The sequence below is a fragment of the Calonectris borealis genome, chromosome 13 (genome assembly GCF_964195595.1).
Source record: "Calonectris borealis chromosome 13, bCalBor7.hap1.2, whole genome shotgun sequence".
Classification (NCBI taxonomy): Eukaryota; Metazoa; Chordata; class Aves; order Procellariiformes; family Procellariidae; genus Calonectris; species Calonectris borealis.
In genome coordinates, this window is record NC_134324.1 from 9755763 (window position 1) to 9781727 (window position 25965).

At 36.3% G+C, this 25965-nt stretch overlaps 1 protein-coding gene across 1 annotated transcript in view; it reads right to left on the minus strand.

Moving 5' to 3' along the window:
* Nucleotides 1–844: 844 nt before the first annotated feature.
* STK26 (serine/threonine kinase 26) overlaps nt 845–25965 on the minus strand; it is a 34365-nt gene continuing 9244 nt past the window's right edge. Inside the window, exons 3-12 of the mRNA XM_075162051.1 lie at nt 18888–19118; nt 11796–11852; nt 10027–10135; nt 9779–9936; nt 6964–7149; nt 6184–6332; nt 5518–5611; nt 4976–5038; nt 4749–4885; nt 845–4200 (exon numbers count right to left, since the gene is read on the minus strand). Of these exons, the coding sequence (XP_075018152.1) occupies nt 4176–4200; nt 4749–4885; nt 4976–5038; nt 5518–5611; nt 6184–6332; nt 6964–7149; nt 9779–9936; nt 10027–10135; nt 11796–11852; nt 18888–19118 (1209 nt within the window). The 3' untranslated portion in view covers nt 845–4175. The remainder of the gene's footprint in view (nt 4201–4748; nt 4886–4975; nt 5039–5517; nt 5612–6183; nt 6333–6963; nt 7150–9778; nt 9937–10026; nt 10136–11795; nt 11853–18887; nt 19119–25965) is intronic.

Sequence of the window (25965 nt, forward strand, 5' to 3'; positions counted from 1 at the left end):
GGCAAACCTACAATCACTGTTAGCTCCTGAAAGCATGTGGAGACACAGGTAAAGGCTGGCCCAGGTCAGCTTTACCTTGACCATGTCACAGGACACACAGTCCCACCGAGAGGGATCAAAGTACAGCCACACTGCCCAGATCTCCAGGAGCTGCCGGCTCTGGCATTCAGGACTATGCTGGGAAAACAGCATTGAGAGGGAGAAACAAGGACTTGGGAACTATTTTTGGATTTTTCCATTGACTAGAGAGCACTGTGGCACAGCGTGTGCACTGTGACTTAGCACACCCTACACGATGGTCAACAATAGCAGAGGAACAAAGCAGCTCCTAAGCGACAAAAATTAACATCTTCAAGCTAAATTCATTGCGTAAACTAGCTTTCTTGGGTTGCACTAAAATAAAGGAACAATCCCAGTAAGCAGTGGCTCACGTGTCAAGGAACAATTGAAGTAACCCTTGAGTAAGTCCTTCCCCACGGTCCCTGCTCAGCCCTATTCACCCAAAAGAGGTAAGAACATCTATTTAAGTGATTATGTTTCACTAGGGAAGAAAACGAGGATGGAGAGAGGACACAGAACGATTTGGTCTGCTGACTCAATGCATCAACTGGGGTTCATATAAAATATATCACTTATAAAGCTAATCTGAAAATTCAGATGCACCATCTTCAGCAACTTTTTAGGCATAGGTGTGTATATTAGGATATAAAAGTATACAAGGAACCTCAGTTTAGAGAAGCACTAAGACAGGTTTCAGTGTATTTACCTCATCTCTGTATTAAGTGTTACTTCATTTATTAGAAAAATGTGAAATAAGGCAAGCCAACATACATACCACTAAAACTTTGCAAAGAGGAAAATAATTTTATTCCAGTGTTAAGTCATAAAACAGTGTGATAAAAATCAGACCTTTAACAATTTCTAAACTTTGTGCAAACACATGAAGAACCTATGTACTTTCCTATTCAGCTATAGACATTCAATTGAATGCAAGAACAGGTGTTTACGATACTACATGCTTACTGTACAGCAGCGTACTAGAGGAGTCAGAGACCAAGGGTTTTAAGAATGGTTACATTGATAAAGGACTCATCTACCCAAGAACAAATACATTTCTCTATTCTGCGATTCAGACTACTTTGATAAGACTACTTCAATACCAATTCTTCTCAGTCTACAGTGGGAAGCCTAGCAAACCAAACAAGCAAGAAGATGGTTCCTGCATGAATATTTTGATATATCATTCCATTAGCTATCTGCCAGCAACAGAATACTGCTGATTAAGTTACACAGTTCATCAATAACTAACACATGGTGGGAAAAAGACAACTGTTCTCTGGAAACCAGTAATACAGACATCCATTCCTTAGAGTTAGATTATAGTCTTATAATGCACAGAGACTTTAGGCGCAGAAATGCCATATGCAGTACAATAAAAAACACTTCTTGAATGGACTTGAAGAGAACGAGGCTGTATTATACACACGTGGATGAGTTTTTCCCCACACTGTCCTATGAGGTAGGTATACATCCCACCCATTTCACAGGAAAAGAAGAGGCACCATAGTTCAGCAACTTGTTACAGTCATATCACAAATAGGACAGGTTCCAATTTCCCAAATAATTCACTAACCCTACCTACCCAGAATCGTTTATAGAGTTGCATAGATTAAAGACACTGTGTCAACAGGGTAGAGCCACCAGTTACAAAATTCGGGAGGAATTCCCACCACCTCTCCCCTCGGTCTCCTGCAGAAAAAAAGAACACCTTAAGGGAAGTGACATGGAAGTAAACGCATGTTTTTAATTCTGAGAAACTTGTATGGAGCTTTTTAAAATGAGATTTGGGTTGAGACTGCTGAAGTGAAAGCCGAGGTAACTGTGGCACAGGCCTTTTTGTACCTTCACTCCACAATGCCGAGTTCACAACGAAGTCAAGAGTCTTCTGACATCTCTACCACGTTGTCACGGGCTGTGCATGGTCGTCTGAGCACACCGATCCTGAAGACTCCTCTTTAGGAATGGAATCAAACTGAACCCTGGGGCTGCTCCATCTGTCTATAGCATTCCCTGTGGCGTAGCAGCTGGTAGGTGTCCTCTGGACAAGAACAGCATGGGGGGACCCAAACCTTTTCAAAGCAACCAGGCAACTCTGTGCAAGGAACATCTTTCTTGAACTAGAACACAAGTTTGTAAGAGGTATATCCACACCTCTGCACATCTATTAAAATCCAGAATAAAACGCACAACAGAACAAGCTCATGAAAGTTTACAGAACTTAAATATTTATTTTTAAACCATTTAAAACCCCCCAAAACATTGAAATAAGCTTCATCTATAAACAGATTTACAAGACTAACAACTACAGAAGCTAAAGGAGCACTACAATTTGTTTCTGTGATGCAGTTATTTTGTAAAGCTTCAGGTCAACTGTATTTACAACTTTTGCTGCTTTTACATTTATAAAAATATTTATTTAATCCATAACATTATTGTTTTCAAAAACTATTTCCAGACTTTTTTCTCAGATATAAATTCTAATCGAATTTCAGTTATATAGCAGATGAAAGTTTTAAACAGAAACATTTTTTTTAAAATTAAAACAAGGAGTTAAAAGTAATTTTTTACAGTGTAGGCACCATTGAAAATAATTGTCCTTGGCATATCTAACCACCATCTCTCACAAGTGTCCTTTATATAAAAACGATGTAATGGCAACATTTGACTAAAAATGCAGTATTTACTTGCACACCATTACTTTTTCAATATTTGGCAGATATATTTCAGATTCTTTAAAATGACTTTTGTGCAAAAACAAAATGTGCAGGTCTGAACCATAAAATAAACACACCCAGCCTTTATCAAAAATAAATTTACACCAACAGTTCCACAGCTAAGTACTGAAAAACAATCCCAGTTCAAAACTTCAGCATAATATACATACTGGGTTGAAAAAGGGAAAAAAAAAAAACAGAAGAGAAGATATTATCCATCTAGGAGTACCATAAATATATAACTGAAAGCAACTTTATAATCTTACCTACTTTTTATGAAAAAAAAAAAAAAAAAAGAAAAAAATCACTCCGTACTGCACAGTACTACCTTTTTGTGAAAGAATATCTATAACTCAGTTATTTGCATATTAACTGGTAAATACATATTTAAAATGCACTTTCAGAAAATTATAAACAAATTATGTTGATGTACTGTATTTAATGTATTTAAGAACAAAAATGCGTATAAATATCTTACAGGAGAAACAACACCACCACACAGAATGCTGGTGTTACACTTATACCTGCTTGTGAGGTATGTATCATGCGACGCTCGGCTTCTCTGGCTCCCTTCCACCCAGACATGTATACTCAGAGGAAAAAAATTAAATTAAGTTAAATTGGACTTCAGGTTTTGTCCATTATTGCCAAAAGCCCCACCCCCTCAACTGTATTGCTTTAAATTTTCCTACCATGATGATATAAGATTGAATTACTACTTCAAAACCTGTTCTAAAAGGTAATACATATACTGTACATCAGGATATACCTGTTGCTACATATCACCTGCAAACTATTGACATATTGCTCTCAAATATATTTAATCATAGAGCTGCCTAAAATACTGTACCAATTTAGAATTATAATAGATACTGTTGCAGGTTTATTTTTCAGGGCATGATAACTATATGCTGGTTGAAGCAGGTGCTACAGCAATATCCTTGCCACTACATTACATGTTTTGAATACGCTTGTGAAAAAGCTATTTTCTCTGAAGCTTGTTAGTGATTTACAAAAGTTTAACTCATGAATACAAAAGACCTGCACATCCCCATGTACAGGAACAAAATAGCATCAAAACATACTGTACTTGCACTTTCTATTAACTAAAGTAATGGTTATTTCTAAAAGCAAAACTGCACCTCAACGTTTATCAGATTAAACAGGTGAAACTACAATATTAAAAGTTGTTCTTTACAAAATAATTTCCTGAAAATATAAAACCATGTGCACTGCCACAAAATAGTTGAGTAGGTTCTTTCAAATCCTCAATCACCATCAATATGTTGCAAAGATCCAAAAGGCACAAGGAGCTCATGAGCTAAGCACTGCCAAGCTTGAAGTAGTTTTGGTGGGTTTCACTGGGTCCATACGAAACATCAGTCAATTATGTGAAGTTTCTTAGGATGAGTCGTTAACAGAAAATCTATGGATAAAAAAAAGCAATCAAGAATTTTGTTAATTACATTGCTTCAGCTTGGCAAACAGCATATAACTTTTTGCATCACTAAACTAGTACATGCCTTCATCTCAACAGATCATTCTTAAGAAAATATTCCCTAAAAAGACAGTTAAAGGTTCTCCTGCTCCCTACTTGCTATAAATATGCTTATGACAAAAATGCAGGCTAAATTAAAGGAAGCAAGGTACAACAACTACAGTAAAATCGCAGCACTAGAAGACCAAACAGATATAGTAATTGTTACTATTAGATTTAGTCTCAAACAGAAGTATTACGTATAAGTACTGAAGCTAAAAGTTTAAATCCCTGGAAATAGCGGATCTTTCACTTATCACTAAACTACTCAAACTTCCCCAACCTATGAAGTTCAGTGTCAACTAACCTTTCCTGTGCATAAGTACTTAATTTAATTTTTTTCTTTTACAATAAAGTTTTGGTGTTTTGTTTTGTTGGGTTTTTGTTTGTTTGTTTGTTTGTTTTTCCCAATGTATACAAAAAATTCCTTAACTTACTTCTGAAATTTCTCCATAAGTTTCTTCACCATCTTATCTGTGATCCCTGGACACGTTGCTTCTGCCATATTGATGCTTTTCTCAAGTTCCTCAATTGCTTTCTTTCTGCTAGCATTATTTGTGTCCTGCTGTTTGAGCTGAGTAGCAAACCAAAACAGATAAAACTTACAAAACTTATCAGACACTTGGGTAATACTTTCAAAGAAGTTTTTTAAGTCAAAACTTACCTCAGCAAACACAGGGGTGATTATCATAGTTAAACAACTCAGGGTTTTAACAAGATCCTGATCCTAAAAGTTAACAAATAAGGATTACATTAGCATATTCCTATACAACGTATATGCTGCATTTAACACAGCACATGTGATTTTGAAAGTTCAGTTAAATTCAAAGCAGCGCTTGAAATACATTACAGAAACAATGAAGGCACAGTACATCAACAAATGTTACGTGATGTGGAAACAGATGCCTGATGACACATCTGAAACAATGTCACATATCGTCAGAAAAACAGTTCAGTTTTTCCTCTCTAATATTATATAAGCCTTTAAATTCCCATCTCTATGAACAGATGCTGATCTATTAGTATGTGGTCTCTTTTGCATTTAAGGCTGACATGGGCATAGGAAATACCACTAACAATCATCATCTCTTGAACTACAAAAAGATAGTTCTTATGAAAAATGAATAATTACTAAGCTTTATAACTATTTTCCTTAAATTGACTTCAAACCCAGCACTTAGAAAGAACTCTTCAGACTGTACATACCGTCCCGTTCTGCAGCTTCTTTGCATCGGGCTTCTTTCGAACTGTAGTAAAGCTCCACTCAGGATGAGAGTTATTTTCTTTGTTACTGGACTCCCTGAAGAAAAAGGATACAATGTACATAATACTAGCCATAACATAACCCTAAGCAAGCATAGGTAACCCAAATACATAATAAATCTATACGGCTTAGTTCCCTGTTCCTTAAAATAAGGAGAAAAATGTGTATTGAAACATTAACTGAACTTTAAAAAAACAACTTCAGAGGCTGAATAAACTGAAATACGACCAAATCAAACAGAAGATGTTATCTACCCATAAAGCTTACCTTCTCCCATGGCATCCCATTTAAAAGAGTTATTTGATATCCAGAAAAGCAAGAGACTTACAGAATGTATGTTGTTCCACAGGCATTGTGCAAACTTCTCCATACACCTCAACCTTGCTCTGCAATATTTCTAATTGCGATTCATTGTTTTTGGTATAACCACTAGCCCTAGACTAGGAAATGCACAGCACTTAAACAGAACTGAAATTGAGTTCAGAGAGACAAAGACAGATATACAGAACAGATATCTCATTACACCGAGAAACCGCAATAAACCTACTTTAGTAACATTAGGAAAAAAAAAAGAAGCCCAAAAGAGACTAAACTGAAAATGAACTTACGAATCGGAACCATCGGAATCACTTTCATCACTACTATGTCCCTCTGCTTTCCATCTCTTAAACCTATCAATGAGTTCTGTCAGATATGAAGTCTTCTTGGCATTCTTCATAATGAATTTGTGCTTCAGAAGTTCTTTTGCAGTAGGGCGCTGTAAGAAACACTTAAATATTTAATGTTATGCTAACATGTCATGATTTTAAATGTTAATAGGGGAGATTTAGTAAGACAACTGACTTCTAGAGCTAAGTCATACAGTATCAGGAAATTAGTGAAACAGGAAGTCAAGAAAGGCCAGTAATCCACATTTACAAGCGCTCTAAAAATATGATCAAGTCACACACAGACTATACTGCTTATCCTTCTGTGCTAGAAGGTACACACCCAGGAAAATGACTAATCAAAATTCTCCAGTGCAACATTTCCTTGTAAGCAGAATTCAGACAGACAGCAAAAGTTCTGCTGGAGAAAAAGATTTAGGTTCTCTCCTCTGTTAAAGCTTCTCTTCTGACATTATCCTAGGTTTGAGTGTATTTTAGGAAGCTGCCTCTGTCACCTTCATTTCATTCCCCCTCCCCCTTTCAGTCTTTTAAACGAAAGAGACCAGGATGGAGAGATAGCTATTAAAAACACCACTACTATTAACAGTGGAAAGTATAGTCTCTAAAATTATTTCAATCAGTTATGATGCACTACACCAGCTAAATGCTTTGCAAGCATGAGAAAGTAAAAAACAAAACTAAAACATCTATCTATACACACACACACATATATCTACTCACAAATGTTGGGTCCTTATTCAGACATGCATCAATGAATTCTTTAAAAGGTTTACTGAATTCTCCTAATAAAGTCGGAGGATTGTTTTTCGGAATGAGAAACAGAACTCTCATCGGATGCATATCAGAGTTGGGAGGCTCCCCTTTGGCTAGTTCAATAGCAGTGATTCCCAGTGACCAGATGTCAGCCTGAGAAAGGGAAAAGTTACTTTTAGTCGAAAATTAAGGGCTATCACGACTAAGTATTTAATAACTGAAATCTTCACACATACTACATCTACATAATAAAATTAATTTCGGTCTAAGTAGACAATGCACAAAGATTCCTTTCTAATACTCGAAGGCTATAATTTCCAAAGACCTGGCTGCCTTAATCAGTCTTTAATAACTTTGACAAACATCTACAACATCACTTTTGTTGCACACTTTGTCATTGTTGTAACACTGTCAGCAAGTTAAACATGCACGTAAAGACACACGCTTTTGGAAAAAGCTTCAGAAACATTAATCTTCCTTTGATTTTTTTTCTATATAATGAACTACAAACTGCCACAAATTTCCTAGTCTAATTCAGTTTTTCTTTAGATAGCAAAGCTGCATGCTGATGTTACTTTTTAAACTGTAGATGCACTAAGGTATCCAACCTTGTTTGACACCTCACTCTAAAGGAACAAGGCAGAGTTGAATCAAATGCAGCAAGTGATCACTTGATTTCTTTCCTAACAGACTGCTCGATGAATTTAGCTAGAAAATTATCAACAGCTAGTTAGACCTCAAACATCAAGTTTACAGTGTAAGTTTCTGAAGAATAATAAAGTGGTATTTATTTTAGCTAAAGGTAAACATTATAAACAAATTCTGTCTTTCTATCAAAATATCTTATGAACTATAAAATTCTTTTCCGATTTAGAGATTTTTCCCAAGTGAAATATACATTACTTGCATCTTTTTACATGAGCTACTATAGCTATTAAGGTCACTAAAGGTGTTTCTCATTAAAAAGTGGCCGGCAATGGTTGACTACATTTGGCACATAGGTAATAAACCGAAGTTGCCCATAGAGTATACAAGGGTTACAATTTGCATCTCTCCAATATTCCTTTCCTATTCACAAGAACTAAAATATCTGTATTTAATATTGAAAAATTAAACTAGCTTATTGTTTATTACTGAAATATCATAACCAACAATTGTATATTGGCGCAAAATGTTTTGAAAGAAGAGATGGGGCTTGTAAATCTCTGCCACTACAAAAATGTATGAATTTCTATTTTATTTTCTGTCATTTTGAAGTAGGGAGAGAAGGAGAAAGGTTAAAATTCAGTCCAGATGCCAAAATATTCACTAGTATTAGTCTAGAAATTGAAGTGTATCCTGTCCAAACCCCCTCATCTGTCCTACCAAAGGCTTGCATCTTTCGTGCTTTCCCACCAGACTTTTGGCATGGAAAGAAAAGGGAGAGGGCATTGCTCTTGCAACGTATTGAGGAGATATGAAGGCAAAAGATTAGGTTGCTGGCAGAAAGTAAATGAAGGGGTGGTACAGCTGATTTATTCACAGGGCAAGCAGAAGAGGAATTATTCTCACTTCGACCGGACAACACGCATTTTTAAATCAGGGTAGAGTGCTTTTCCAAAATGCCCTAGGGAGCACATTACAGTTGTGCCACTGAAACCCTAAACATGAGAACTACAACTGCGTGCACATGCTCCTTCTTATCAGCAAGAACCCTTGTGATATGTACACAAATTCCTTCAAGTCTGAATGATCCTGGGAAAGTCTCCTGGAGTGTGAATATCTTCAGGACATCTCAGATATTCAACAGGTTTTTTTTTATGTGCACATCACAAGTAGAGTTACATGTTTACTATTTGAGAAAAACCAGTATGAAAGTATTACTTTGCATATACCAAGATTTTTACATTTCTTGCTCCTATTTAAGGTTGCATCTACAGAGCGTAGAAAGTCCAATGCTAGCACCGAAGTACACCGCCATTTCACTAAGCACACGCACTAGGTCGTCTTGTGGGCATACACATGGGAGAAGAGGGGACTGTTCACTCTTCATCGTCATTTCTAGCGGCAGTTCCCAACCCTCAGAAAAACATGGAGGTCTGCTTTTCTACTGCTAGTTCACATAGGGAAACTCTCCTTTGCAACTAGTCATCCATCAACAGCTCCCGTGAAAAAGAAATGTACAAGGTACCATAATGCCACCACAATACTACCACAGCTACCCATCCTGTAGTTCAAGTTACTTTTTTCCTTCTCAAGATCTGTCACCTGTATTAAAATCTTCAGCATTACACAGGTCCTCAGAAATACCATTAAAGAAATTATAAACATATAAACATAAAAATAAACATATAAACATAAAAATATAAACAGAGCTGTTTATAAAAATCTGAGAAGAGAGTAAAATTTCAGCCATCATCTTGGCTTTAAATAGGCTGGTATGTTCTGGTGGTTTCTGAGAGCTTTATTACTGTTTGAAATGGGAAACACTGAATTGAAATTAAAATAAAATCAACCAACCAACATACAACAGTGAAAGCATTGAGGCAGTTTCTCTGAAAGAATCTTAACATGAACGCATCAATTTACTTGGTGAGTTTACATGGGTCTCGCATGTGAGTGCAGTGACATGCAATTCCTGTATAAAACCAATGTAACTGTACTTTTAATTTTATCATTTGAAACCCTGTAATTTGCAATTATTTTTTTTCTCCATACTGATAGAGCTAAAAAAGACAAAAACCAAAGTCCTTTCTGTTGGATCTGCAGATACAAAGAAAAGGTATTCTAATCTCATACTTACTTTTGAATCATACGCTGACTGCTGAATAACCTCAGGGGCCATCCAAAACGGAGTTCCAACAAAGGTATTCCTCTTAATTTGCGTGTCTGTCAGCTGCCCAGCAACTCCGAAATCGGCAAGCTTAACATCGCCTTGTTCTGATAACAAGACATTGGCAGCTGCCAAGGGAAATAATGTAATCTGATTTAGAATACTGCTCTTGTGATTTTTAAGGGCTTTAGCAAAGTAACATTTACAACATTATGCACCTTTTATATCCCTGTGAATTTTCTTCTCTGAGTGTAGGTAGTCAAGACCTTTCAAGATTTCCTTTAGCATGGTAGCAATCTGGAACTCATCAAATGGACCAGCACGCAGCTTTAGAGAAAAGACACATTAAAATAATTTTAGTCTTATGTCTAATTTTTGCCTTGTTATTGATTTAATTAAATGTTAAACTTGAAAGATTTTTTTAAAAGAACTAACAGAATTCATAAAACATTCAATGAAGCATGTCAACATTCTATCAGAAATAGGTGCCTTTGGAATGATCATCTTCACATCTCCTCTGTTGATAATACATTGAAAATGCTGTTACTTTTCCAACGTATACAGTATGCACTCCCCTTAGCATGCAGTGCACATGAAAAGCTAGAACTAACTTTCCACAAAGTTATAGCTTCCTATAGACAGCAAACACAGCAGACTGAATTTTGCATTTTAGATTAAGTGAATTAAGAAACTCAGTTTATTTCAAAATAAATTAGTCTATTGACTATGGTTTTTAAATTTAATGATGCATTTTTTTCTTGTTCCAGCATTTTTGATTCCATGCTTGCTTTTGCACCAGGAACATAGTGTGTTACTATAAAGCTGCTAGTATGGAATAAGTGTAAACTTTGCACATTGGAAAGCTATGTAAATAAAGCAGAAGCAATTAAGGTGGGTGATTCTGCTATTAAAAAAAAACCAACAACAACACAGCACTGAAACAGAGAACACCATGAAATTATGGTATGGCAAAGTGAGGCAAATGAGGCAAAACTTAAAGTTTTATATTTCTAAAGGTTCAATGGTTTCAATAGTAAAAGCTATTTCACTATTTCTGACACTCACAGAAGACTATCAATTACTCAAAAGTGTTAAAGAGTATCTCACAGCCCCTTTCTCAAAAAAACTACTGCATGCTACACATAATTACCATGCTTTTGCATTCCTGTAGCTGAGTTGATGTGATGTGATTTCATAAAGAAGTTTAAATAGATTTGTGAAGTTAAGCACATACTTCAACTCTTGCAGACGGGACCACTGTTAGCAAATGTAATTAACATTATTCTGTAATACTGAAAACATGGTATTTTTCCTTCAGAATCACACAAACAAAGACTGAGTTGTATTATCTTACAGGAAAGGGTGGGTCCAAGCTTTACAGCTGAGGCAGAGCTGTACTGAAAGTATGGGGAAACCACATCCACATACAGTGGACTGTGCTCTTGTACTCTCTAAGCTACATTCTTCATGAATGCTACACTATCTTAAGTAAAAGGCACGTTCATGCTTAACTGAAAATACCTGAAAATGGAAAACCCAACACCTTCTAACCAGTTAAAATTAACTGTAGTCTGTGGGCACACACTTCATTCATTCCTGAGACCCAATCCCAAAGGAAACATTTTTTATTCAAGTGTAATGAATATTCTTGTGTGGGGGACAAAATGTGGGGGACAGACGATCCAAAAATCCACCACATATGGCAAGAACAGTACTTCTCATACTAAAAAAAAAATTGCCTTACTTTTGACTGAGAACAAATGGATGCTTCCTAATGCTTAGAGCCAAACAGGAAAAACAAAAGCAAAAAAATCAACATCAACTCAGTGTAACAGAACTAACATTCAAATTCACACTTTTTGGAGCATTACAATGTAGCATGATGTAATACCAGCTGCCGCCAGGGACCAGATTTTATAAAGAGATACGAAAGCACAATGAAATAAGGTTCACTAGTACTTATAATGTAAAAAAATCATATACTTACAAGATCCAAAGCTGATCCTCCGCCCAAGTATTCCATTATTATCCATAGTTTTGTGCCCTGCAAAGGAAGGCATGAGTTGTTAGAAGCCCAAGGCTGCCGTTAAAGAAAAAAAAAAAAAAAAAATTCAATAGACTACAAGCACACTATTAGGAAAATGCAAATGCAGAATCCCATTAATCACCAAGTTACATGTAATTACTTCTCGTGGCATGATCACACAGCTTCTGTGCAAGATGTCTAAATATCAATTAAAGTTTGACTTCTGTATTTGAAAAAGCAACAAAAAAGACCCCACCACTGATCATTTTCCACTAACTGCTATCTAAAGTGATTCCTCCTAAAGGAATGCAATTTAGAGAAAAAAAGTTATTTGGTGGTGGTTTAAGTTTAAACTAAGTGTTTTAATGTAAGATTGTAGTTCTTACAAAAGAGTGTCTTTGCATTACAATTATTAATTCCAGCCATTTGTGATACAGAAGCATCACAATTTTAACAGGCAACTTTCTTGTAACGTCACCACACCTCTCATCTGAGGAAAATACTCAGAACTTAAAATTGCTTTTGAGCAAGAGAGTGATCATGAACACACTTCGAAGACAACAGAAATTTAAAGCCTAATAGAGGTAACTGCTAGGTGCCTCTTCACCTACGTGGTAACTGTGCACATGTGTATCTAACACATCCACAAGCTCCAGCTTAAGTTGTCAGACCCAGCACAAAGTGGGAATTGACAGCCCTTGGACATGCTTGTACCTAAGGACTTACATCCTACCACAAAACATGCCTGCTACAATACGGGCAGCTCCCATTTTGAGATACAAAGCAGCACTAGAACCACCAGCCAGGAGAAATTGCACTGCCAGACCTGGAAACCTACAAAAATGTGCAGGTTTCCTAAGTTTTCAGATCAGAGGTTCGAGAAATCGGCCATTAAAAGATAAGAGCAATATAGTTCAATAAAAAGTATAACTTAAGGCACCTATCTTAGGAAATTTTTTTTTATTATTTCTAGTAATACTGCAAAGTTCATGTACTCCTTCACCATATGCTATCTGAATCTCAACCTCTGTGAATACATGAGTTTCTGCGCTTTCTTTGTGGAGGTGTCTCAACTACTCAATACTAGAAGTGACAAATTCTTCTAATACTGATTTCTAGATGCTGACTTTGCCCTTGGTACGTAGCTGCAAAAGGTCGCTGATTCATATAAACAAAACCGGAAAGATATGGTATCAGATCTACAGACTGTGTTTCAAAACTGGGATCTTCTGCTATTTGCTTGCCATTTCAGAAGAAACCCAAATATTAATCTATGGGCTACTACTCTAAGAAATTCTGCAAATAAAAACATTTCTATGTTTCAAATAAAAACCAGTTATTAAAAATACTCAGCTAAACAGACCTGGTGAAGTACGACACACGCTGTTTAAGTCTCCAGCAAATATTTACTAGTGCTAGTTTCTTATAACAGAGCACAAGCTTATGGCAGGAGTACTTTTTAAAGCCTCTTGCATTCTACATTGTATGCTTTCCCACCCTATTGCCTGACTAGTGACAGAAATCTAAAGAAAACTCAACAAGCAAATAAAGGTGCAGTTTCTGAAAATACCACATCCAATTTTCTTAACAAAGTGCGCTCTATTAGATTTATACTGAATTTAAAAACCACACCATTCATGAGAGTCTATTCCAATATTATGAGATCAGCAGGGAAGGGCTGGCTAATTTTAGCAGTTTTTATAAAGCCCAACTTTGTCAGCTGAGAAGACCTGCAAGGAACTCCAGTTTAAGGCAAACATTGTGGTTACCAGACATGTTTGGAGGATTTGACTATTACTTGAAAACAGTATAGGGTGAAAATGAATAAGTACTGTGTTTCTGAAATAATGTCTCAAAGAAATTGCTACTATCCACTGTAACAGGGTGGGGATATTTTCTAGCCAGGCATGAACAACCTTTTTCCTAGCTATTTTAGGTCAACCAAGTATAAATAGACAATGTAGAACAAACAGTATCTTTAGATTGTCTCAAAGGTTTGCAGCACAAAGTGCTGTACAATTTTGATGTAAGTCTCTGGATACTACTATAGGAGTTCTTCATATTCAAGCTGAAAAACTGAGAATAACTTCAGGCTTGCTTTAATTGCAAAAGAAAAGAGCAAGCCCAGGTGGCTGTAATAGTTACAAGGATAGATATTTAAACCCCTCGGCTAGAGGGCACTAATAGGGAAAACAATCATGAAATTTCAGTCATCAAGAGAAGACCTATCTCTATGGGATCAGATGGAAAGTACAGCTCAAGTATGTTATCAAGCTTCACAAATTTGCGTAACCAAAACATGCCAGAACAAGGGTAACATTTAATACCTTTCATCTTTTTCTTGCCTGAACTAAGGTAGTAATACATTTTGACAAGCCATTAGGCTTGAGGAAAACACTCATTTTAGCTATCTAACGTAACTTACACTGCTGTGCTGCAATGTACTATCACTTTCAATGTACTATCACTTGTGGTACCCTCCACAACCAATGTTTGATTTATTGAGATGTGACGTTAATTGCAATCAAAGTGCAATACAAGATGAGGAGACAAATTTACATCCTGACCTACCACAAATATGAACATCTACAGACATCTACATCAGAATTTATCTTACAGCTACAGAAGTTGCATTAATACAGCTGTAAGCTTGTACAATTCTACACGCATTTGTGAAAGACACAATATAAAACATTTTACTACCCTACACAAATATGTTTATTATAGTGCATTCTTTGACTATATTATATCACCTACCAGTATGTTCAAAAATTACTACTGATCTTGCCAGATATCCAAAGAAGAATTAAGAAAAAAATTACTAATACCTAAGCTCTAAGACTAATTCAATGGGAAACTCCCATTCAAACTCCAAAATTCAAGATATACAGGTACCCCAAATTACAAAGATACGGGGGTTTTGTACCTTTTTGTGTCACAATAACTGAAAACTGGCATCAACTTTACCCCAAGAACCTCAAGGAAGTAGACCTTGCCATCTTGTATCAATGATAAGATTTTTAAAGAGTAAAGTCTAGTAACAGACAAATAACATTGCACTGCTAGGTAAAAACAGTTTCATATTTTTAAAATCACATTTACAAGTCAGATGTACAAGCTGTAGCTAATGGGCAGCTAGGCTGCAGAACATGAGAGTATCTTACATGGCATCAGCTGAGCCTACTAAGTTACAAATTAGTAAGTCAATTAATTGAAATAAAGACACTCTTCCCCTCCCCCTTTCAGCAGCAGGAGCATCTGGAAGAGCCTGCATGTAGCTGGTAAGCCCCAGGCGCCCTGAGACTGGGCCGCTCCATCGCAGTCAGCCACAAGGCTGGCTTTGCATCCTAAAAGTGTGAGGAAACCGTAAAGCTGCAGAATATATAGAACAGACTGTACAAAAATAAAATCTCTCATCTGAAATGCTTGCAATTAGGAAACCCTCCTAGTTAACATGTCTTCTTTCGTGTTTTAGTCATAAACAACTTTTAATTATCAAATATGCTATTTTACTGGAAGAAAAACTGAAACCGACTATAAATTGACAAGAACGATCTGCTTATTCAAAGCTTACTTAAAATTGGTTAAAAAAACAAGAATCGGTTACAACAGAAGATGTTCCGTTACAGTTCAATTGGATGAACTGAGGCACACATGAAAAACCTGAAGCCAACACATGGTCTCAGCTGCAGTTCCTTCAAAGTAAAAACTACCAAATTTAAGATTTAAACCAGATCTAGATTACCCAACTAAGAAATATCAATAAGTGTTGTAGGCAACCTGAATGCCTTTGCACTGACGGTTTGCTTTGGTATAGTTAGGAAAATACCAAGTCTCTTTGATTTAAAGAGTGCAAAACTCCAAAACATTTCTAATGCCATTCCTAGAGCTTCAGAGAAAGCTACATGTATGATTAATATATTTTAGTAAACTAATTCTATTCCATAAACATGATCTGAAAGAGGGCAGACTGGGTCAACTGTTTTGTTTTCCTGTAAATAAAAAAGATGAAAAGGGAAAAAGAAACACTCTCTTAAATTATGAAATACCTTCTATTTACTGTGTGTTTATGCTCTTTTTAACCACTACCTTAAAAGGTAATTCTAGGAATATTTTCAGTGATCTTTATATATAAAAGTAAGTATTCACCAACAAATCTATGGGACTACTTTGAATATAATCTTCATATCAGTCATATCCATAGCAAACCACTATTAATCTCTGCAGCCTAGGATTTTGCTTTGTAAGAAATAAGATGTCTTAATTTTCAGAATATAACCTCAATGTTCTTTAACCTTTAATTATGAAGTCATTTGGTACACAACTGTACCTATTTCACTGTTTCCAAGAGATGTCTACGGTATATAGAGAAATTAAATCGTGAATTAAGTACTACACAGTTAAATCCTTAGACTGACAGCCATTCTCAGAGTAATAGCTAATAAAAAGTTAAAAGCTATAGCAATTAAAAAAAAAAAAAAGAGACAGATACAACTCTCAAAATACCTGTTATTACTAAAATGAAAAGGCAGCATAAAAGATTCTTTGCACATTTAACAAAGCTAATACACTCTTTCCCCTGAGGAATCTCAAGCTGAAAGATCTAGTATTAGTAACCAAGGATGAATCTAGCCTAAGAAAAATGTAAAGCCAAGATACTACTTAAACAGTCATTTTATTTATTTATTTTTAATTACAGAACTAAAAGTACTCATTTATTTGTGGACATTTTTATTCATTTACTTGGGGAACAGCAAGCAGTAGAATTACCTATCATGCTAATCTGGGATGAAAAACATTTCTATGAACCATTTTTTAGGGTTTGTAGTTTTTTGTTTGGTGGGTTTTTTTGGGTTTTTGTTTTGTTTTGTTTTGTTTTTTAAAGAGGAATTTATTAAAGGAATGGGAAAGTAACCAAAACTCCATAAGCTCTACACACAGAAATTTTCCTTCCTCCAAAATATTAGAACTGTGAAAAGTAAACAGGAGATCAGCATTAATCTTTCAGAATTTATCCATTTAGAATAGAAAGAACTCAAACAGTGGTGAGGAAAGTACTGCAGCATTAACATGATCCTATATTTGCCAGGAATTCTTAAAAAGTAAAAAACCCTAACCGGAAGTTGGAAGTTTTATAGCACTGATAGAATAGTTATACTTACATATCTAAGAAAAGGACTAAAAAGTGAAAGACTTGCATAACAAGGCCAAAGACAAACTGCTGTGATGCACAGATACTTAGGGAGATTTGCAGTACCCTTTTTGCTTTCGTACCTATGTTGCTGTAAATAATGAAAAGACTATTTTCTTGCCCTATTCAATCCATGACTTCTAACGCTTTTTCCACCCACCACCCCTCAAGCCCCGCCCCCCAACAAACAAAACAAACCCCTACCAAATCAAGGTTTCATTTCCCCATTTACAGCTGCTGAAATCGCTGTTTAATTCTGAAATTTAACAAAACACTTTTCCAAGCAAAAACACTTTCCAAGCTTTACCTTGACCTGTTTGTACTTCAGGGCAAGCAATTGGGCTTTTACAACACAAAGTTAAAATGATGGATACCCAGGAGGATAATATTTAGGACTTAGCTCATGACAGAAAAGAAAGGACTGTAAAAAAGACTGATCACGTCTGGATCTGCAGTACCATTTGTGCACTGCTCCAGGGGAACATTTTTAGCTGAATTCAAAGTTATCTTGAGAAGAACCAGCTTGTTCGAATACACTATGACATGGGAAAGCAAATTCTACAACATCTCAGAGCTCTATCACTTAATAACAAACAAAACAAAAATCCCACTGATTGAGCTCAGTAAAGAGAAGGAAAGAGAGGACATCAGTGACAACTTGTGTGTTCGCTTCAGCATGAAGAACCCACAGAATACTGAGTAACTAAGTAAACAGCAAAACCACCATAGCTGTCTTATCTTGGGCAAAATGAGAATTTAGTATTTGGAGTACAGAAAATTAAATCACGCACTTAGCATTAAAATATTAAAAATCCAATACTTTGGCAATTTAAAGAGGAAAAAACCAAATCTACAATGAACACTACTAAATAAATTCTGCAAATACTTTTATAGTATCACTGAAAGATACAGCACAAGTGTGACACAGGAATGTTTCTCAGAGATCTGTCTTTAGAAATGTCAAAAACCCCACTATACGTTAAGGAGCCAGAAATGCCTGCGGAGGGGGGAAAAAAAAAACAACCCCAACCAAAACACAAAAAAACCAAAAAAACAAACCCCCAAAAAACAACAACCAAAAAAAACCGAAACCCAAGCAAACAAACCAAAACCAACCAAACAAAAAAACCCAACAAAAACCAACACAAGTAAACAAAAAAAAGCAGACATTTAAGATAGCTCTAACTATGGTTAACACTTTAGCTTTTAATGAATGGTTTTAGTTTTTTAAAAATCATCTAAAACGTGTGCACTGCAGATCATTGAAGCAATATTTAGGGCGATTATACCTGGACAGTTTTGCAAGCTGAAAAGACTTACTCAACATTTTGGATTTCTGTAAGTTTTCATTTTTGTTTGTTTGTTTTTAAATTATGCCTTAGATAACATTTCACACAGTGGTTACATAACTGCTGATGTCAGTTTTACTTTGTCTCAGTATGCTACTATGCTGCATAACTACCAACACATCTCTACATGGTGCAGGGTTTCTTTCCATGTCAGAGAAAGTTTTTTGTTTCTATAGCTATGAAGGTATTTTTTCTTCCCCAGAAAGGCCAAAAAACTGTGCTAGGGATTGTGGAGGGAGGAGAGAAAACCAAGGTCCAAAAGCAATAGCAATGGCAAGAGGAATCCTCTATCAACTCCGTTCATTCTCTAGCCATTTTATGGAAATTTTAGCCTCAAAGAGCAAGCAGCAAAAGGAGCAAAACAAAGTGAAAAGCTCTGTCTGAAGAAAAACAAAAACATATTAAAAAAAGGTCAACTTGGCATGATAACTCTTCCTCAATTTTAGAATTTTTCCCTAGAGGCATTCAAAACAACTGGGTGCTAGCAAATCTTTGTGCAATACTATACATTACCTTTAAATATGATCCATAGTATTTTGTTACATAAGGACTATCACACTGACTTAAAACAGTTATCTCTTGCTGTATATCTTCTATTTCATCTTCTGCTTCCTCAAGGTCTATGATTTTTATAGCAACCACTTGCTGTGTCCGATTATCAATTCCTTTAAAGACTTCACCAAAGGAGCCTTTACCAATGCGTTCCAGTTTTGTGAATAGTTCTTCTGGGTCTGCTCTATGGTTCTAGAAAAAAAAGAAAAAAAGAAGAAAAAAGATATACGAGTTACTTAATTTACTTCCAAGTTATTAGCTCTCATTACTTCCCAAGAAGCACATCATCCAAATTTATCATCACTAGAATGCTCGCATCAGATAAATTTATTTCCTGCACACTAACTTCTAATTCAGCTATTAGTTACAGAACATACATTATGCAATGATGTCAAAGGTAAATGAGCCTCACCAGGAAGGGAGTCAGGTACAAACCTCATTTCACTTCCCCACATAACAACCCTTTAAAACGAAAGAACAGAGCTGTTCTTAATATTAATCCTATCTCTGCAGTAATTCAGAGGACTGGGGAGTGGAATTACTGGTACAGAAGCACTAACATCATCACCCAGGCAGAAGAGGCTGGGCTTTCTACCTGGCCCACAGCCTTGGGCAGACAAAGCATCCTATCAAGTAATACAGCGTGGAGCGAGTTGTGAGAGGACTGCACCGCCCGGTACTCACCGGCAGGTTCTGAGATAAGATCAGGCGTCTTCAGGGCAGCTAAAAGTGCTGACAGAAAGTAGAGCAAAAGGGACTGAGAGATGTTCAAAGAAGGAATAAGAAGGCTGGAGCAGAGTACTGAAACTGGGGTACTGATCAGAACTGGCTGGTATCACCCAAGCATGCCTTTAAAAGGGGAGCAGAGCACCAGGCAGCATAGCACCGCTGAGCACACCTGGCTTAGAGTCTCTGTTGATTCACTACTCTAATAATAAATTCAGCAGACTGATTATTATACAAAGATTTTAAATTTCTCAGCTCCATTCAAGTCGTCACGAAGGAAACAAAAAGGAAGCAAATTCTCATTTTCCCTTCAAGATAAAGCATGCTACGTGGCTGCTTAGAGAACCTTGTGTATCCAAAAACCACAGCAGTGACTTCTGAAGGATACGGACTACTTGCTCCCCAGCTGAAGAACACAAATCTTTAGATCATAGTAAGAAAGTTTGCAGAAAGGTGATTTTAGGAGGCAAGACTGACATTAACAGAACAGCCCACACTTTGCAGAACAACACAATTAAATATATTACTGCTGTCAGAACTGGGCAACTCATTGCACAAATCAATCTTTGAAAAAGAAACATCTGCCCAAAAAAGCCCTCTGATTCAACAGCAATATTTGAAAATATGAAAGAGATGCTTTGTTTTTCTCGCACTCCAAAACTCAGGACCAGCAAAAGAAGTGACAGTTTTGGCAAAAGCAGACATTCAACCCAGGGCACAGATTACCCTACATAACAAAATACTCAAGTATCAACATGAAACTCCGGAAAACATCTTTACACCAGTGTTCTTGCAAATGGATGCGAAAATCTTTACTTGGAAAAAAATACATTACTACTTTAACCTACTCCAAAATGGACAATCTCATTTCCTTGCTGGGCCCTCACTGTCGCTTCCTCCCTTCTACCAGAACCAGAATTTATTCCACAATATGGTGAGATGAATCAGGAAACAGATTTAGCTAAGAGTTAACCATATGATTTGTCAGGTTTATTTTCAGCAGAATCAGTTCACTGCTCATATATACCAAGCTGTCATTTGTACTATCACAAGAGGAGGGAACATGAAGTAGTATGGCAGATTCATGCTGAGCTGTGGAGTTAGATTTTTAGATTTTGCAAATATACAAGACACACTGCTGTTCCTGAGCAGCACATTAAAGCAAGAAGAATGAGGAATTTCCCCTTTGCCTACAATGAGCTAGTTGCTGCTCTGCTCCATTAACAAAAAACCCAAAACGCCAAGACCAAAACGCCTTTAGAGACATAACTAAGCAAAACATTCTGTATTTTCTTCTGTTGATAGATCCAGTGAAAGACTTAAAAGATGAACAAATACATAATAAAAGCAAATGAAAAATGACAGGATGGGTACTATTTTGATCTGAAATCTGGAATAACTAATATGATTATACTGGGAAAGAAAAAGACTGTAGGCTTCATAAAGCTTTTAGTTAGACAAAAAAAACCCAGTAATCTTCAAACTGCCCAAAGATAGCCATATTGCCATACATTACTGCATCAGCTCTGCCATCTTTTCATCGTTAAGACTAAAAAAATTTAAAAAAAAAAAAATTTTAAAAATCTGAATTTAAAATCCATTTTCAGATGAGTTTCAAAAAAATATTGTAGGGACATGTGTGGCAAAAGCAGCAGCAACTGCCACCCAGCCTTGCCCTGCTGCTAGAAAAGCTGTAGAATTGTCATTTAGCTAGCAACCTAATGTTCCTAAACTATAACATTAGTTCCAATAAGGAATAATTAACTGATAGTTCTCCATTTACAATGAACAGAGACACAGATACACCCCCTCCAAGAAACAACAGAGTTAAGAGAGAAGATTGGCAAAACCTTCCATTAACTCTAAAATACTCATCTTCAGAAAAACTAGCTTCATTTTGAGACACACTTGGAGCCTGGGATTCCAGGAATCATTCATGCTAACTAATAGCTATTGTTGATTTGAAATGAAACCTGTTAAACTCTTCCAGACAGATAAAAGAAAAGCAATTTAATCACAGATATAGTCAACTAATCCAACCCTTCACAAATGTTTGATGAACTCAAAGGGCAACACTTGAGTTTTGCTTGGGGAGAAACCTTAAGCAGAAAATTCCTGTGGGCTCCTCAGTGGAAATCCTCCTATACACCCACTTAACGGTCATCAACAAAACAAGCCAGGCCTCCAAACTCTCTCCCCCAAGCTATTTCAGGTGAATCAGAGCTTTAAAGGCTATTTTAACTTCCAACAACTCCTAATGCCATTACATGGGAGTGCTACAGTATAGGGAGAGATCGGGCATGGCTGGACCGCAGAACTCCGTGTACATCCCTGGGAGAGAGAGGTGGAACAGAGGGGCATCAGAGGAGAACAAACAGTGCGGGACTACTGGAGGAAAAAGTCACATCTTTCTATTCTGAGAAAATCCTCTCACAGCAAGCAAAGTCAGCTTTACAGCTTCCGTCACCAAGGCTGACAAGGAACTGTAGGACACTCCAGGATAAGGGCAAATATTTCTGACCAACTATGGCTAATATTGAGATAATGTCCTCTGGAAAGGCTTCAAACTTAGAACACTACATAACTTAAAATATGGCCTTAGAACAAAGACTGCATTTTGAAACAGATTTGCTTTTATCTTTCTTAATTTCCTTATCTTTCAGACTATTGTTCTACAGGAATGTTCTTCTACAACTAATAAAAAAAAAAACCACCAAAACTTTAAAAGATTACTTTTTAAACAAAGTTAAATTTATATAAAGCAGTAATGCCTACCCTCTTTCTCCTGGTATAGAAAAGGATGGAGATATATTTTATATAAATAAAAGTGTGTATGTGTGTATACACCCTCCCAATATATACCAATAAATTTTTGCAGCACAGCTGCCAGCTAAGCTTCTAATATGGTAGAAATTAAGATTTCTAACACTATTAACACTCCTGAGCAAAACACTCAAATGTTATTCCCTGTTCTTTCACAGATCTTTCATTGAACAGGAAAAAGGTTTAGAAGTTTTGAAAGTTGCCTGCATGAATAATTGTTGGGGTTTTTTTTAAAAATAAATACTGGTTTCTATGTCTGTTGGGCAGCAGATAGTAACAATACAATACAGTGTATGGACTCCATCATCACCTCTCCGAGGATAACACCTAGAAGTGGACAAATCAGGAATAGAATCTATTGCTCTTCCCCTCCCTAAGCCTGTTTCCACAGACAAAAGCAGCACCAAGTATGACAAGCACAGGCACATTCACATGCCAGCTTCAATCTTGCCAGCACGAGCAACAGTACCAGCACAAGCGTGACAATACAAGCACTCTGCATAGCTTAGGAAGGCCACCATTTCACCAGTCCAGCACAACTATACAGCCTGTGCTAGTGTTCAGTAAAATCTCTCCTCCTCTTATCCAACCATGTATGTGTTTACACACATATGTATGTACACACACGAAGTCCCACGATCATAGCATTATTCGGCTTGGAAGGGACCTCAGGAGGTCTAGGCCAACTGCCTGCTCAGAAGCCCCAAATAAAAAAAAATTTTGCGTAAGTTTTACCAGCATACCTGCAGCAATTGCATCAAGTATTCTGCCATTATGGCTTATATAAGCATTTTCTTTTTATTCTGATAAACACAGCTATGCAGCAATGTACTGGCTGCATTCTGCTACAAAACTGACTGGCTGACTCACCTTCCCACCTCTGACCCTTTCATGTACCTGTTCTCCAAATGCTGTGTTATTCCTTTGAAACAAAGTTAAAGCACACTGAATACCTAACTTTCAATGTTATACGGATATCTAACAACATACACCAAATTAGAAGAAACAATATCTATGTTAGACTGCTTCTGGATCTGTCAGTGCAGGACAGGTCTTTTACAGAAACAGGTCTTCTAAGAAGGTTCATTAATGAATTTTGTTAAAGACTACTGAGTACAACTGCATAAAAAAACAAAGCTTCAAAGAATCTTGGACAGAGACTGAGCTAATGCCTTGTATCTAACAAAATCAAACCCAGGATCCTCTAGGTCTCCCAAAGCAAATAATTTACCATAGTCTTGTGAGATTTCTTCTGAGTAGTCTGTCAATATGAGACCATATATCCTGTTGTCTTAGCAGTATTTCTAAAACCTGACCCAGAAATGCTGTTATACTATCTGGATTTTCAAGCATCTCCCAGGCTTTATTTGGAACAGAAGTTCCCTTAAAATTGTAGCAGTACTACAGAATAGCTCACCTACATTGGCAGACATTATTCAAATACGCATTAGATAAAGATGCAATAATTAGCTCAAACGATTTTATAAAAGGTTGGTAAGAGAAGACTAGAGTGTCTACTCATATGTTTTTCAAGTATCTGCTACTATGGTGCCCTAATACATACTGGTATCTTTGGAAGCCATCAGAATTACCTGTGTGTTTAAAAGACCGCCATTTCAAGCAATTGCTCACTAAAATGAAAACCTGATCTTCATAGCCAGGGAGAAGTCCAAGGTAAACTATAAGGAAAAGAGCCATCTTCCAGAAAGGTTGAGGAAAAGGAGGAGGTTATGTTATGGCAAAATATTTAAAACCAAACAAAAAACAACCCATTATCAAAAAAACACCCCAGTAATTAATTTGTTGTGCAGCCTCACAGTTACATTAGCATTAAAATGCCAGATCAGAAATGTATACCAACTTTGTTGCTGAAGCCAGCATGCACTGCACCATTTCTCTAAGTCCCACTGTCTGCACTGTCTGAACTATGGCTAACAATAAAATTAAATAGCAATTATGAGGCCTAGTTTATTATCCGTAAAATCTCCAAGATACCTTTTATTGTCTTAAGAATGAATACCTGAAATACCATGAGCGAAAAAGACACTTGAAAGTCAATAAAAGAAAAACAGATTAAAAGTTAAGACATTTAATCTATTTTCAGCATTTACCTCACTTTTACAAAATACTGCATCTGGGTTGAGCACATTGAAATCATACGTAATCAGTCCATTCATAGACGTTTATCTGTTCTCAGATAATAAAGTACCTCTAAGTTTTGTTTCTGTTCAGACCCCCCCAAAAAATTGAAATTAAGAGGGAATAAGATTGGTAAACCTGATAGGCTATGGGACTTCTTAGAGTAATGTCTTAATCAACAGATACATTCATCTTAATTGAATTTCTTTCCATACACTATCTGCATGTAGTTTCAGATATTATGTATATACACATTAATTATACACCATACATATTCTATTCTATAGCAATATATATTCACATACATTATATGTATTTCCATATTTTACTTGCGTAAGGAACGTTTTACTTCTTTACAATAAAGCTACCACAGGTAGTGATAGATTTTAATTCCTGGAGCTCCTCCCCACCTTTCCCCGCCAATTTTATTTTAAAATCTTATTACAATTAAAGTTACTCACACAAACAGTGCCATAGGCATGCGTGCATGTGTGTGTATATATATAAATTTAAATAGTTTGAAATTAATGAAGGCACAGGTGCAGTTCCATTATTACTTACAAAGAATCAGAAAAAAATGAACTTGCAGACACTCAAAACAAGGGTGGAACCTGTAGACATCTTTTTTCTCCATCTTGCCTATACACTCTTGTGTGTTGTTGACTTTGGCACGTAACTAAACTCTGATGCTACCCTTCAGTCCTGTCAAGACTCAAACGTCAGGATAGTAGATACTTCATTATATTAACTGGAACTGTATGATACATACTGAAGAAGAAAATTATTTTAACCACAAAACAATTTGACTTTGTAAAGTGTCAAACTTTTACATTGTCAAGCTTTTCTACATGGTAGCTAGCAAAAACTAGATCTGGGCTTTGTTGTCCTTAAATGGGATCTGACGTCTGCTACACGCTTCATGAAACATCTCCCTTATCTGACAAGGCCAAGACTCATTGCCATTTTTAGTGAGAACCTGGAGAACTTCAATATAAAACAAAAGCAAAAATAAGCAAGCAAAAAACCCATGTCGCTTTCTTTTCATCAAGTCAGCCATAAGGCGAGCTGCTTGAAAATTCATATGACTATCAAAATTTTAAAATCAGCATTCAAAACCCCCCCTTTCTCAGATTTTTAAAGAATCACCTTCATCTTCAAACCATCTCTGACCTGTGGCAGATGCAAGCTGTCAATTGTATTTGTGCTGAAAATGGAAACCACTGAACTCACTTCCTCTATTATTAGATATTCTTTCACTTTGGTAACACAACATGAAGCAGCTTAGGAAACAGCATAAATGAGCAAAAAGAAAGAATAACAAAATTTCCCAAAGATTAGCTCTTTGACACAG